The sequence below is a fragment of the Rana temporaria genome, chromosome 11 (assembly GCF_905171775.1).
Source record: "Rana temporaria chromosome 11, aRanTem1.1, whole genome shotgun sequence".
Taxonomy (NCBI): Eukaryota; Metazoa; Chordata; class Amphibia; order Anura; family Ranidae; genus Rana; species Rana temporaria.
In genome coordinates this window covers 102,440,977-102,456,597 of record NC_053499.1, presented here as the reverse complement: position 1 = coordinate 102,456,597, position 15,621 = coordinate 102,440,977, and the positions used below count along the sequence as shown (strand labels likewise).

The 15,621-nt window shown below is 46.5% G+C and overlaps 1 protein-coding gene across 1 annotated transcript in view; it reads left to right on the top strand.

The window, feature by feature from the left end:
* Window positions 1-15,621, top strand: part of RASGRP2 (RAS guanyl releasing protein 2) — a 1,313,980-nt gene that overhangs the window by 657,129 nt on the left and 641,230 nt on the right. Inside the window, exon 6 of the mRNA XM_040327755.1 lies at window positions 12,230-12,380. Coding sequence (XP_040183689.1) covers window positions 12,230-12,380 — 151 coding nt within the window. The remainder of the gene's footprint in view (window positions 1-12,229; window positions 12,381-15,621) is intronic.

Below are 15,621 nucleotides of genomic sequence, written 5' to 3'. Positions count from 1 at the left end.
GTAAGGATATAAGAATTTGAATAATGGCTTGATAGTATAGTGGTGTGCTTACCCTGAAAGGCTGTTAGCTCGCAGTGAGATGCTGGGGGTAATCTGAGAGACCGCCTCAGACCAGTGAAGATTATATTGGATCCTTAATTGGATCAATTGTTTGCATGCCTGTCGCAGGGGCCCCACCCTCTCTGACATACACCGTACCAAAAAAGAAAAAAAAAGAAATAAAGGGTTAGTCCATACCACAATAGCGGGTTCCCTGGGCGATTCCCTCGGCGTCTGTAAAGGACAAATGTCCCCTGCCATTGCTATTGCTTCCGCCGTAATCACGTGACGCTGTGACATCATGCGCGCACACACGACAAAACCCACGCATGCGCCAATGCCACTGAGGCGTCCAGAGGTATCACAGATGCCTCCAGCAAGTGGGGCAGCTCACATCCGTGGACAGGAATACTGCCACCCAATGGAGCATTAAAGGAGCGCAGAGCCTATGAGGAGGCGGGAAAACTCCAGAGTAGACTTCTTACAAGAGGCTACAGTAGGTCATGCCTACGTAAGGCCTTTAACAAAACAATCACAAAATCTAAAAAATTATTCTAATCCAGATGAAACTAGAATCATTATACGTTTCTCACGACAACCTAAAGCTATAAAGAAAATAGTTAAAAAAACTGGACCATACTAACTGATGATCCTAAGCTTAGCAGATTCATTTCTGATCATCCCTCCATTACTTACAAACGTACAACCTCGATCAAATATCGATTAGTTCAGAGCGAATATACACAGCTTTTGGTACCTTCCCATGTGGACATTGCTCCCACTGCCCACTCATGAGAAGAGAAAATACTTTTCTACTCCCAAATGGAGAAACTTTCAAGCCTTCGCACTTCACAAATTGCCAAACGATTGGCGTGGTTTATTTGATGGAGTGCGAGTGCGGTGCCTTTTACATAGGCAAGACCAAGCAGGAATTTTGGCGACGTGTGTCTAAACACATATACAGCATTGAAATCGGCAATCGATACCTTCCTATTGGAAGACATGTTGGGCTAGATTCACAGAGAGATACGACGGTGTATCTCCTGATATGCCGTCATATATCTGACTTAGGCCCGTCGTATCTATGCGACTGATTCATAGAATCAGTTCCGCATAGATATGCCCAAGATCCGACAGGTGTAACTGTGTTACACCGTCGGATCTTAACTGCATTTCACCGGTTGATATTTTGAAAAAAAAAGGTTGTTTATTCAGTTATTCCTGAACCCCAAGAGCAATAGATATTTTGTTCATTGTTTTTTTATTTAGATCGTGTTACAGTTATGTTTTGAAGCTCTAGCTGATAATGGGCTAACATATGTGATCGTTGCAAGACGTGGGATTTTCGCCACCCAAAAAAAGTGATCTTTTGTGTGCAGTACTTAGATTTACATTTTGTGATAATGAGCAATGCACAAGCAATGATTTAATTGGTATTAGGTTTTTGAAGATACAGAGACATGTGTATCCTTGAACAAATTCTTCAACAAGCAACTGGAAATGTAATCTTACCAGTCTGAAGGAACGGAGGACAGATACGTTTCCCATGCTGGAGAGACATAACTCAATTAAACTTAAATTCATGCGCGCTGTCTCTGGCATGAGAGAGAGAGAGTCGCGTGTGCCTCTCTCTCCTCAGTCCTCTCTCTGACATTGTCGGCAGAAGCAATTACTCTGCTGCCATCTAGTGGCGGTAGATGTAATTGCGGTAACGCCGCCCAAGTAATGGGAACGGCGTTACCACGAGGGGAAGAGTAATCAGTTATATTACTTGTTACCCTCTAAAGTGGCTGCGTTAGGTAACAGTGTTTATTTTAACGCCGTTACTGACAACACTGATTACAAGGCGAGTGTACCTGATGGGGAACTAATCTCTCAGTTTTCCCTGTCAGGAACTGCCTTCCTTGAGACTGACACACTCCAATTGTTAACTTCCTCTTTTAAGGTGCTGGCAGAGCCTGATGTGAAACGCTAAGGCTAGTTCCACATCAATGCTGCCTGATATGGGATTGAGAGTGGAAGGCAGCATGCAGATTTTATAACTGCTATTGGACTGAATAATGGAATTCACGATTTGTCATTTGCTGTTAATTACAAGGAAGGAAGACCTGATGAGGAACCAGTCCTGAAGTTTTCCTTAGGCTCCACCGACCCACAACAAAGCTTTTACCCACTTTGTCTGTGTGACAGGTGCATTCCATGAAGGGAGGTCTCTAATGATGAGCCTGAGCTGAACTGATAATGGAGTGTTATCGACCCTCCCAGCCTTAGCGCCAGTCGTTTTCTTCAACAAACAATTTCTGTTCCTGATGCGCAAATTAATCTGTCACAAGAACCAACAATTGTGGTGTGGAGGTGCGATTAAGATTGTTTATGACACTGTTTTGAATTCCAGGGATTGTGTTTTGCTAGAAAATTGATTGCACAAAAAATGATTTTTCAACATCCACTGAGAATGAAATTAGAGCAGTTAACTCTTCAGCATAAGTGAGCTTTAAAACAATTACAAAAACTTTGGGTGGAATAGCTTTAGGTACATGGTTTGGTATGGAACTGGTGAGAATATGCAAAATGTTATAAGCTCAAGAACATTTTGGAGTAGTATGTTGTGTGGCATTTGTTCTTTTATTTATTTTCCCTCTTGTATTGGTACGGGTAAGAATAAATGGTGGTTTGAGCATAAATAAGCACACAGGGTAAGGTCAGACACAGTCTGTTAGACGGTATAATCACTATGTCAATGTAATTTAGAATAGAGTTCTATAACATACAAGTAGACTGAGATTAACTCATGAACCAGCAAAGTCAGCAATAAACAGTTCATATAAACATTAACTGCATTGTGAATATAAATACTATAACTAGTCTAGAGTGCACTCTTGGAGAATGGCTAGTAGGGATGAGCTTCGCGTTCGATACGAACGTATGTTCGACTCGAACATTGGTCGTTCGTTCAATGAAACCCGAACAAAACGGGTCGTTCGCGCCAAATTTGAGTGACGTAAAACGTCCCATAATTCACTGCGGCGTTGAGCGCTGATGATTGGCCAAGCATGCTGTATGTCCCGCATGCTTGGCCAATCACAGCGCGCCAAAAACGAAGGGTGGCTTTGGCCAATTATGGCTCAGGGGGATTAGTACACGCCCCACACGGCGGCCTTGTGTAGTGTGTTCCGGCTTTGTTAAAGACAAGTCAGACAGACAGTTAGAGATAGAGGGCCAGATCCTCAAAAGAGATACGCAGACTTAACTGCTGTTCAGTGTGTGTCTAACTTTGGAAACAATCCTCAAAAGGCTTTTTCCAAAGTTAGGCAGAAGATCAGGCATGTGTAATTGAATTACACTGCCGAATCTTAGGATGCAGTACCGCATCCGCCGCTGGGGGCATTTCGAGTCGAAATGCCGTTTCTAGTATGCAAATTAGCACTTAAGGCGATCCACAAAGCTTTCCAGCTTCGTTTTTTCGCCGTAAGTGCTATTTTGCAAGTGTAAAACTAGGGCTGATGTTACAAAGTGTAAACTAGTCACACCATGTAAAAGCCCATTCCAGCGACGGCATTTGGTATGCATTCCCGAGGGAGAACTCCACGGCAATTTGTAAAAACAAAACCGGCATGGGTTCCCCCCCAGGAGCATACCAGGCCCTTAGGTCTGGTATGGGTTGTAAGGAGACCCCCCTCCGCTGAAAAATCGACGTAGGGGGTCCCCCTACAATCCATACCAGACCCGTATCCAAAGCACGCTACCCGGCCGGTCAGGAAGGGAGTGGGGACGAGCGAGCGCCCCCCCCCCCTCCTGAGCCGTGCCAGGCCGCATGCCCTCAACATGGGGGGGTTGGGTGCTCTGGGGCAGGGGGGCGCACTGCGGGCCCCCCCACCTCAGAGCACCTTGTCCCCATGTTGATGAGGACAGGACCTCTTCCCGACAACCCTTGCCATTGGTTGTCGGGGTCTGCGGGCGGGGGCTTATCGGAATCTGGGAGTCCCCTCAAATAAGGGGGCCCCCAGATACCGGCCCCCCACCCTAAGTGAATGGATATGGGGTACATCGTACCCCTATCCATTCACCTGTAGGCAAAAAGTTAAAGTTAGTAAACACACAACACAAGGCTTTTTAAAATAATTTATTATTCTGCTCCGGATGCCCCCCCTGTCTTCTTTATTAGCTCTATTAGCAGGGGGGGCTTCTTCTTCCACTCTCCGGGGGTCTTCTCCGCTCTCCGGGGGGGGTTTCTTCTTCCGCTCTCCGGGGGGGGGCTTATCAGGACTCCGGGGGTCTTCTTCCATCTTCTCCCCTCTTCCGCTGTTGACTCGGCGAACCCCGGTTCTTCTGCAGATGTCCGGTGCCTTCTTCTTCAGCGCTGGCTGCCTGCTATCTTTGTGTGTTAGCTCAATTTCTAACAGGCAGCCGGCGCGGTCTTCTGTGACGTCAGGGTCTTCTCTTCCTTTCTTCCGATGTTGCCTCGTCGCCTGTTGTCGCTGTAATGATGGAAGCGCGCCTTGCATCACATTTATATAGGCATCACCGTCCCATCATGCTCCGGCAGGTACCCACGTGGCGCGCTTCCATCATTACAGCGACAACAGGCGACGAGTCAACATCGGAAGAAAGGAAGAGAAGACCCTGACGTCACAGAAGACCGCGCCGGCTGCCTGTTAGAAATTGAGCTAACACACAAAGATAGCAGGCAGCCAGCGCTGAAGAAGAAGGCACCGGACATCTGCAGAAGAACCGGGGTTCGCCGAGTCAACAGCGGAAGAGGGGAGAAGATGGAAGAAGACCCCCGGAGTCCGGATAAGCCCCCCCCCCCGGAGAGCGGAAGAAGAAACCCCCCCCGGAGAGCGGAGAAGACCCCCGGAGAGTGGAAGAAGAAGCCCCCCTGCTAATAGAGCTAATAAAGAAGGCATCCGGAGCAGAATAATAAATTATTTTAAAAAGCCTTGTGTTGTGTGTTTACTAACTTTAACTTTTTGCCTACAGGTGAATGGATAGGGGTACGTTGTACCCCATATCCATTCACTTAGGGTGGGGGGCCGGTATCTGGGGGCCCCCTTATTTGAGGGGACTCCCAGATTCCGATAAGCCCCCGCCCGCAGACCCCGACAACCAATGGCAAGGGTTGTCGGGAAGAGGTCCTGTCCTCATCAACATGGGGACAGGGTGCTCTGAGGTGGGGGGGCCCGCAGTGCGCCCCCCTGCCCCAGAGCACCCAACCCCCCCATGTTGAGGGCATGCGGCCTGGCACGGCTCAGGAGGGGGGGGGCGCTCACTCGTCCCCACTCCCTTCCTGACCGGCCGGGTAGCGTGCTTTGGATACGGGTCTGGTATGGATTGTAGGGGGACCCCCTACGTCGATTTTTCGGCGTAGGGGGGTCTCCTTACAACCCATACCAGACCTAAGGGCCTGGTATGCTCCTGGGGGGTGAACCCATGCCGTTTTTTTCTTTGAAAATTGGCATGGAGTTCTCCCTCAGGAATGCATGCCGAGCGACGCTGTCATTTTTTTTTTTTTCCCGACGCAACTTTTTTAAGCCGTCGCGATCCTCAAAACTCGGCGTAACGTAACTTCGCGCATGCGCAGTACGGCCGGCGCGGGAGCGCGCCTCATTTAAATGGGACTCGCCCCATTTGAATAGGAACGCCTTGCGCCGGCGGAATTTTAGTTACACAGCCTGAAATTTCTAGATAAGTGCTTTGTGGATCGGGCACTTAGGTAGAAACTTTAAGGCAGTGTAACTTAAATGGGATTTTTTAAGTTACGCCAGGTTTTTGTGGATCTGGCCCAAACACTGGGCCAAATCCTCAGCCAGGCGGCGTAACTTAACTTTTTCCATTTAAGTTACACCGCCGCAAATTTCCCAAGTTAGTGCCCGATCCACAAAGCACTTACCTGGGAATTTGCAGCGGTGTAACTTAAATTCCGCCGGCGCAAGGCGTTCCTCTTCAAATGGGGGCGATTCCCATTTAAATGAGTCACGCTCCCGCGCCGGCCGTACTGCGCATGCTCGTGACGTAATTTTCCCGACGTGCATAGCGCGAAATTACGTTACGCCGAGCTTTGTGGATCGCGTCGGGTCAATAAAGTTGCGTCGGGGAAAAAAAAGATACGGCGAAAAAAAAAAAATTCAAAACAAAAAAAAAATCGCGTCGCTGGACAGAAGGGTCTGCTTTTACATGGTGTACTAACTTTACACTTTGTAAAAGCAGCCCTAATTTTGCGTTTGCAAACTAAAACTTACGGAGAAAAAACGAAGCTGAAAAGCTTTGTGGATCTCCGTAAGTGCTAATTTGCATACCCGAGGCGGCATTTCGACACAAAATGCCCCCAGCGGCGGATGCGGTACTGCATCCTAAGATCCGGCAGTGTAAGTCCCTTACACATGTCGGATCTTCTGTCTAACTATGGGAAACTGATTCTGTGGATCAGTTCCATAGTTAGAAACAGGGATACGACGGCGTATCAGTAGATACGCCGTCGTATCTCTTTTGGGGATTTGGCCCACAGTGTCTTTTCTACTAGATAGATAGATAGATAGATAGATAGATAGATAGATAGATAGATAGATAGATAGATAGATAGATAGATAGATAGATAGATAGATAGATAGATAGATAGATAGATAGATAGATAGAGCAGGAAGCTAGTCAGTATAGTTAAATCTACAGTTTGTAGAGAATATATTCACATCCCTAGGAGTTGTCAATATATTTATAAACTGTATAGCTCAGCTAGATCTGCTATTAGTATCTGTCAGGCAGGAGTTTGTTCTACATGCAGTGCTCTAGCGTCTTGTATTGCCTGCATTAGGGATTAGCTTTAAAATATTAGTCTGTGTTATTGAACGTGTGCTAGTTAATTGCGCACACACACACGCATTACCTGTTACTGCACGTGTGCAATTTATTAGCACAGAAACGCAGTCGCTGTTAATGCAACTGGGCTATTGAATTGCACAGAAACGCAGACATTCTTACTGCGTGTGTGCTGTTTAATAGCAACTAAACGCAGTTAGTGTCACTGCGTGTGTGCTGTTAAATAGCATTTGAGCGCAGTCGCTATTACTGTGCGCTTGCTGTTTAATAACACCTAAACGCACTTGGTGTCACTGCGTGTGTGCTGTTAAATAGCATTTGAGCGCAGTCGCTATTACTGTGTGCTTGCTGTTTAATACCACCTGAACGCGCTTGGTGTCACTGCGTGTGTGCTGTTAACCACTTGCCGACCTCCTCATGTAGATATACGTCAGCAGAATGGCACGGACAGGCACATCAATGTACCTGTACGTGCTCTGCTTGACGTGGGTGGGGGGTCCGATCGGGACCCCCCCCGCTACATGCCGCGGTCGGTAAGCCTCGGGGAGCGATCCGGGACGACGGCGCGGCTATTTGTTTTTAGCCGCTCCGTCGCGATCGCTCCCCGGAGCTGAAGAACGGGGAGAGCCGTGTGTAAACACGGCTTCCCCGTGCTTCACTATGGCGGCGCATCGATCGAGTGATCCCTTTTATAGGGGAGACTCGATCGATGATGTCAGTCCAACAGCCACACCCCCCTACAGTAGTAAACACACACTGAGTGAACACTAAATGTTACAGCGCCCCCTGTGTTTAACTCCCAAACTGCAACTGTCATTTTCACAATAAAGAATGCAATTTAAATGCATTTTTTGCTGTGAAAATGACAATGGTCCCAAAAATGTGTCAAAATTTTCCGAAGTGTCCGCCATAATGTCGCAGTCACGAAAAAAATCGCTGATCGGCGCCATTAGTAGTAAAAAAAAAAATTTTTATATATGTTTTTGGGGGATATTTATTATAGCAAAAAGTAAAAAATATTGCATTTTTTTCAAAGTTGTCGCTCTATTTTTGTTTATAGCGCAAAAAATAAAAACCGCAGAGGTCATCAAATACCACCAAAAGAAAGCTCTATTTGTGGGGGAAAAAGGACGCCAATTTTGTTTGGAAGCCACGTCGCACGACCGCGCAATTTTCTGTTAAAGCGACGCAGTCCCGAACTGTAAAAACCCCTTGGGTCTTTAGGCAGCATATTGGTCCGGGGCTTAAGTGGTTAAATATCATTTGAGCGCAGTCGCTATTACTGTGCGTTTGTTGTTTAATACCACCTGAACGCACTTGGTGTCACTGCGTGTGTGCTGTTAAATAGCATTTGAGCGCAGTCGCTATTACTGTGCGTTTGCTGTTTAATACCACCTAAATGCACTTGGTGTCACTGCATGTGTGCTGTTAAATAGCATTTGAGCGCAGTCGCTATTACTTTGCGCTTGCTGTTTAATACCACCTGAACGCACTTGGTGTCACTGCGTGTGTGCTGTTAAATAGCATTTGAGCGCAGTCGCTATTACTGTGCGCTTGCTGTTAAATACCACCTGAACGCACTTGGTGTGACTGCGACTATTTTGTTACATAGCACTTGAGCGCACTCGCTCTTACTGGGTGGTTGCTGTTTAATACCACCTGAACGCAGTTGGTGTGACTGCGATTATTTTGTTACATAGCACTTCAGCGCACTCGCTCTTACTGTGCGGTTGCTGTTTAATACCACCTGAACGCAGTTGGTGTGACTGCGACTATTTTGTTACATAGCACTTGAGCGCACTCGCTCTTACTGGGCGGTTGCTGTTTAATACCACTTGAACGCAGTTGGTGTGACTGCGACTATTTTGTTACATAGCAGCTGAACGCAGTCGCTCTTACTGCTTGTGTGGAGTTTACTAACACCTGAACGCAGTTGCTGTGACTGCGTCTGTTTTGGTACATAGCACCTCAAGGCATAAATATGACTGGAAGGACAAAGAGAGGCAGAGAGTCACGAGGGCAAGCAGGCTCTGCATCTAGAGGTAATGCTGGTGGTGGATGTGGTTTATCCTCTTCAGCACGTGGCCGTGGCCGCTCGTCCTTCTTTTCGGAGCTGGCCGTGTTGAGCCTCAACATGCAGAGAAATTAGTTGAGTGGATGACCAACCCGTCCTCATCCTCTCTCACACAGACTGATCATAGTTTGTCTGGCAAAGCAGCTGCCGAAGCTTCCTCTACCCTCTGCCCAATGGCATCACACAATCCTTCCCTAGTCCCACCGTGTCCTCCTGAGGAGTCCCCCGAACTGTTTCAACACAGTGTTGGGTACATGCTACATGAAGATGCGCAGCGTTTTGAAGACTCCGATGACGGAACACAGATAGAGGAAGGCATTGATGTGAGCCCAGGGAGAGGGGGTGGCCGAGAGGGACAACAATCTGGGAGTGATGTTCCACCAGCTGTAGCATACTGCCAGGTTTTCGACAGTGATGATGAGGAGGGAGGGGATGATGAGGTCATTGACTCTACCTGGGTGCCTGATAGGAGAGAGGAGGAGGAGGAAGAGGAGGAGGAGGATGAGGCACAGGCACATCTTCAAAGAGGCAGGAAGCCCTCCAGGGGTCAGCTTAAGGGCAGAACACCAACTGCATTACGTGGCGCTGCTGTGCCTCAACGGTACAGTAAAAGTTCTTTGGTGTGGGCCTTTTTTGAAACATGTCCATCAGATCGTACCTTTGCTGTTTGCAACATATGTCTCAAGCGTATCTCGCGTGGCCAAAACATCACCCGCTTGGGCACCACATGTTTGTCCAGACATATGTCGAGCTGCCATGCAGCTCGATGGCAAGCATACCAGAAAGACCCACACCAAAGACCGAAGTGGACCTCCCCTTGCCCTTCTGTGACCTCCAACCCCACTAGACCCCCACTCCTCTCTGAAGCCTGCACCGAAGGTGTAGAAATAGGTGTGTCACAACGTAGTAGTGGTAGTACATGCGGGCAATCTAATGATAGTAACAGACAAATTTCCCTGCCCCAGCTGCATGGGGGGCCCCTGCCCTTTCCCCAAAGCAGCTGGTCCTTGAGCCCGGGCTGCCCCGAAATTGGGGCAGCCCAGGCTGCCCCTCTACATCCCAGTTATCCCCCAGCACTCTGACCCCTCTACACCCTAGATATCCCCTACCTTCTACCTACTTGATTTCTGTTTACATGCACTGTCTCCATTGTAGGGGCCCCAGAGCATTACTTTGCCCATGGGCCCATGATGCTATTAAGACGGCCCTGAGTGGCCTCATCAGGCACAAGTGTCATGTAGTTTGTTGAGGGTCTCTTTAGGAAATTGTGCAATATGCAGGAGCAAAGTATGACATGGTTCTGATTCTACTTAAGAAACCTACAGTCCTTATCTTGTTTGCAATGCCTGTATACTGCTGTTCAAAGTATATAGGGCCAGACGGTCTTGTCAGGGCCGATCCTCGCTATAGGCTCACTATGCAAGGCGCTTAGGGTCCCGCAAAGCTGCAAAGGGTCCCCCAAATTACTAGAGGCCCCACCTGGTGAGAAGTCATTTTCGCCCCCTCACCCCGCTTCTAGTCATTTCCGACAGCAGAACAGCCCCTCCCCCCGCTTCTCAACTTTCTTTAATGTGACATGTCACTGTCGTCAGCGCGCCCCCCCACATGGATGTTTTTTTAGTGTTAATGAGCAGTGGAGTTTATGGGCTTTTTCTGAACGGCAGAAATGTGCGTTCAAAGTGACGTTTTTCGGCAGGGAAAAAACGTAAAAAAACGCAAAACGCCGGAAAACACTAATAAACGCTCAAAAACGCTGCTCACCAGCATTTTTAGCATTTTTTTATCCATTGAAAAAAAGAAAAAGCTACACTGAAAAACGCTAATAAACGCTATTGCAAAAACGCTAAAAAACGTTGAAAGGCTCCCTCCAAAGCTACTGGCGTTTTTTATAGCTTTTTTTAGCTTCCAGTGTGCATGGAGCCTTAGGCTTACCTGTAGATACTAGAAACCTCTATGGTTTAGGAAATATTCGCCATAGAAGCCTGCGCCGACATAATCGGCGCATGTGCAGTAAAGAAAGGACACAATCTGTGCCATTTCTATAGTGCCCGTGCCATGACTGTCGGCTCCTGCGCGGTTACGACTCTGGCCAATAGCAGAGCCGGAGTCCACAGCCCTGTCCATACCAGAACCAGAGGGCCTGGTATGGAGGGGGGGAACCCATGCGTTTTTTTTCTTAATTCTGTCATTGGCCTCCATTTCAATTCACTACATTATATATTGTACACTGCACTATATACACTGCATTGTATTATATATACTACACTGAGTGCACTATATACTCTGAACTGCAGTATATATACTATACGGACTGCACTATACACTCTGCTAAAAAATTGTGCCTTAGGTGTTGGTGGTGCCAGAACACTGTAACCCATCAGTTACTCTTTTTGGATGCAGGCACGGTCCCTGCTGTTAAATATTATTTCAGAGGCTGCTTGCCCTCTTTTAGTGGCCTGTGAGCATCTGCCTCTCCTTGAAGGCCTTACTGACATGATGGATATTTTTTTTTAACACCACACTACACTGTATTAAATACTGTGTACACCGCCTGAAGTGTATTTGAAACTGTACACCGCTGACTGCACTGTATATATAGGCTATGCTTAATGCAGAGAGTGTGTGTGTAATATATATATATATATATATATATATATATATATATATATATATATATATATATATATATCTCAAAATATCAAATGCACTGCCACTAACTAACTAACCTGCCTGCTTAATCTAGCTCAATCTATCTATTGACGTCCATAATAACACACTATACGAGTGCTGTGTAAGCATAGTGTGGGGCGTGGACTTAGTTACCTGAGCCATGATTGGCCAAAGGCACCCTGCCTTTGGCCAATTATGGCTCTCGCTGAGGAGCATGCTGTGATTGGCCAAAGCATGCAGGTCAGGTGTATGCTTTGGCCAATCTTCATACAGCAATGCACTGAGATCTCGCAGTGCATTATAGGGAGTTCCGTGGCGCTCGAATTTTCCGCGAACCATAAAGTTCAGTGAACGGGCAAACAGCCGATGTTTGAGTTGAACTTACGTTTGACTCAAATTCGAAGCTCATCCCTAATTACATCCATTTGAATGCAAACACAGAAAACAAGAGTCAAATGGATTTTATTTATAGATGGTATTACTGGGGATACAGTGTGTAGGAAAATAGTTTCATTACAAAATACCTTTTGATTATATTTTGGTTACTTGTGTTTGCTTTTTTTAGTGATGTGTGTTGTTTATTAGCATTATCAGGTTATTTGATTAATGTGTTAGGTCTGCTTTGATCTATAGCCCATCTTTTGGCTGGAAGAGACAAGTGACAGAACGAAGGCAAACTGGGGGCAGAATAAGAAAGACATCTCTTCTATTTGATCACCTGGACCCAGCTGAACTTGCAGAACATCTAACACATTTGGAATTTCACTCATTCTCAAAGATTTTGGTGAGCTGATGGTTAATTGTAGCTATATTTAAAAGCTGGCATTATTTTTTTATTTTTTTATCAAAATCCAGTTAAAATACGTTGGCTTCTATATATGCACCAAACCAACGACAAATGTCATTCCTTAAGTCTGTCCTGAAGAAAGTTAAGTGCTCCCAAAAGGGACATCTTTTACTGTGCGGAGACTTTAATCTCGTCCCAGACCAAGATCTGGATTCCACGGCATGCACTAAAAGGCATGCATCCCCTTTAAAAAAAATATTTCTGCTAATGACTTATTTGATGTGTGGCGGTGTTGTCACGCGAGCGAACGTGATTACACCTTCCTTCCCCCGCGCTACAACACCTACTTGCGCATAGACCTGTTCCTGTCTGACCTATCATTGCTCCAAAGAGTTTTGGCTTCGGTGATTCACCCCACCACCAGGTCGGATCATGCCCCTGTTAGCATCACCATTGATACAAAGGCCCCCGCAAACAAATTCTTACCACTGGAGAGCTAACAACTCCCTAATCCGAGACCCATCCACTGCAAGCATCATACCTGGAGGAATATTTCTCCATAAACTCTCATTCGGTATCCGACCCGGTGGTGGTGTGGGCCGCCCACAAGGCTGTCATCAGGGGTGTGTTTATCCAACTAGGAGCTAGAGCAAAAAGATCCAGGGCAAAAAAAATTAACCAGCTCACAGCCGAAATTGAACTCACTGACTCCCAAAATAAGTCACGGCCCTCTCCCTTCCTGCAGGCCAAAATCTTTAACCTGCGACACGAGCTACGCTCGCTACTCTTAGAGTCCTTTGAAAGGGCCTGCACAAGGGTTAGGGCCACATCCTACGCTACAGGGAACAAGGCGTGTAAGATGTTAGCATTGAAAATACGAGGTCACAGACTTAAGTTGAAAATTCCTTACCTATACCATCCTCACACCAAAGAAAAGTTACTGAAACCCCATGAGATATCTAATGCCTTTAGTACATACTATGCTGATCTATACAACATAAGAGATGACAAAGCTACCAATCAACCGACCCAACAGGACATAGCGACCTTTCTGGAGAGAATTAGCCTCCATTCGCTATCTAATGACCAGTTAGAGTCCCTTAAAGCCCCCTTCACGACCGCCGAACTAGACCGTACTATTGCCAATCTTCCTAATTCTAAATCACCGGGACCCGATGGGTTCACCGGAGGATATTATAAGAGATTCCGACAGGTTCTGAACCCCACCCTCTGTGAAGTATTCAATTCGGCCGCGACAGCCTCATCCTTTCCCCCAGACATGCTAAATGCTATAATAGTCACTCTCCCGAAGCCGGGCAAAGACCCATCCTCGCCCCAAAACTTTCGCCCCATTTCTCTCCTCAATGTGGATGCCAAATTATATGCCAAACTGATAGCTAATAGATTAAACGACATTCTCCCCACACTTATTCACAAGGATCAATTGGGATTCACCAAGGTCCGCCAGGCGTCAGACGCCACAAGACGAATGGTCAACGTCATCCACCAGGCATCAATTTCTGGGGCCCCCTCTGTACTCCTGTGCCTAGACGCTGAAAAAGCGTTTGACAGGGTACATAGGGGGTTCTTATCCTCGGTCCTCTCTAAATTCGGATTTACGGGACAGATACATAGGGCAATCATGGCCCTATACTCTAATCCCTTGGCCCAAGTATACTCAGCAGACTCTTTATCATCTCCCTTTAATATTACTAACGGAACTAGACAGGGAAGCCCCCTTTCCCCTCTAATTTTCAACTTATTAATGGAAACATTAGCCCAAACCATTCGATCAAATCCGCTTATTACTGATATCTCAGCAGGAGGACATGAACAAAAAATCAGCTTATTAGCTGATGACGTCATACTCATGCTGTCTGACCCGTCCACCTCACTCCCGGCTGTTCAAGAGACGCTAGCTTGCTTCAGTAAGGTGTCCTTCTATAAGGTCAATTAATCCAAATGCCATATTTTAAATCTAGGAGTCAATACCCCTACGAGTCTACTGTTACAACGCCAATTCCCGTACACATGGGTGGATACAAGCATCACTTATCTAGGTATCCAATTGACCAAATCTACTAACCAACTATTCCACCAAAACGATGTCCCCTTTCGTAGCAAACTCCAAGCTGAACTCCACAAGCTGGCATCTCAGGAACTAACATGGACAGGCTGCTTAGCGCCATTCAAAATGTTTCACTTGCCCCAACTCCTCTATCTCTTCAGGACCCTACCAATCCCCGTTCCTGCCCAGTACTTTAAGTCACTCCAGTCTATTTTATCCTCCTTCATCTGGCAGGGCAAAAGGGGTTGGTGGTGTCATGCCACCCTTATTAAAAATCGCAAGGCAGGCGGTACTGGATATGTGGACTTCCAACATTACTACATGGCCTCTGTTCTAACCCAATTCAGAGAATGGTTTTTGTGATGCATTTGCCTATATGTCTCAGTTTAATGCTCCCTGCTAGCCATGTGTGTTAGAGGTAGAAAGGAATTTCATGTGTGATTCATTCCTCTTACAGGTTATTGAAGTGCTAATGTCCCCTCACTATTCTAAACGTTAATTGATCTATTGTGTTGTGTGAAGAAGATCTGTGTTTACCCTTAAAAGATGTGTATTGTATCATCAGGCTAAATGATTAGAGAAGTGGTATGTTAATTATTCTGATTGCTTCATTGTGGTAATTATCTCTCTATATGCGGGGTCGAGCTGTCTAGTTAATGTATTCAGTACAACTAGTAATTAGCGTCACTGATCTCATTGTCTAAAGAAATGTGTCTGATCAGGTTAAACATAGCGGAGCCGAACCGGCTAGATACTGATTAGTTCAAAGAAATATCCTTATTTCAAAGGATCTGTATTGAAGACCCCCCACTGTGTAAGGGGGGGGCGGAGATTGTCACTGTAACAGTTGTAACCACATATAAGCTCTGTGTTATACGATTAAAAGTCTGTCTGGTTCCAGCAGTAAGCTTGTCTCATGTGTGGATGATTCTGTGATGTTCTGTTATGGGAAGAAGGGGCTGTTTGACGGGGATATCATACCAATACCGTCACAGTTTTCACCTACGCCACGTACCACGTGGGGTCAATTGGAAACCGCCCTCGCACCTGGCACAGACCTAGCTCCATGGTTGCTCTCTACCACCTTATCCACTAAGATTCCTTCTTCTGTTTCCCCCACTATGTCAGCCACCGTTAGGACATGGAACAAATTTATTCACCTCTGCCACG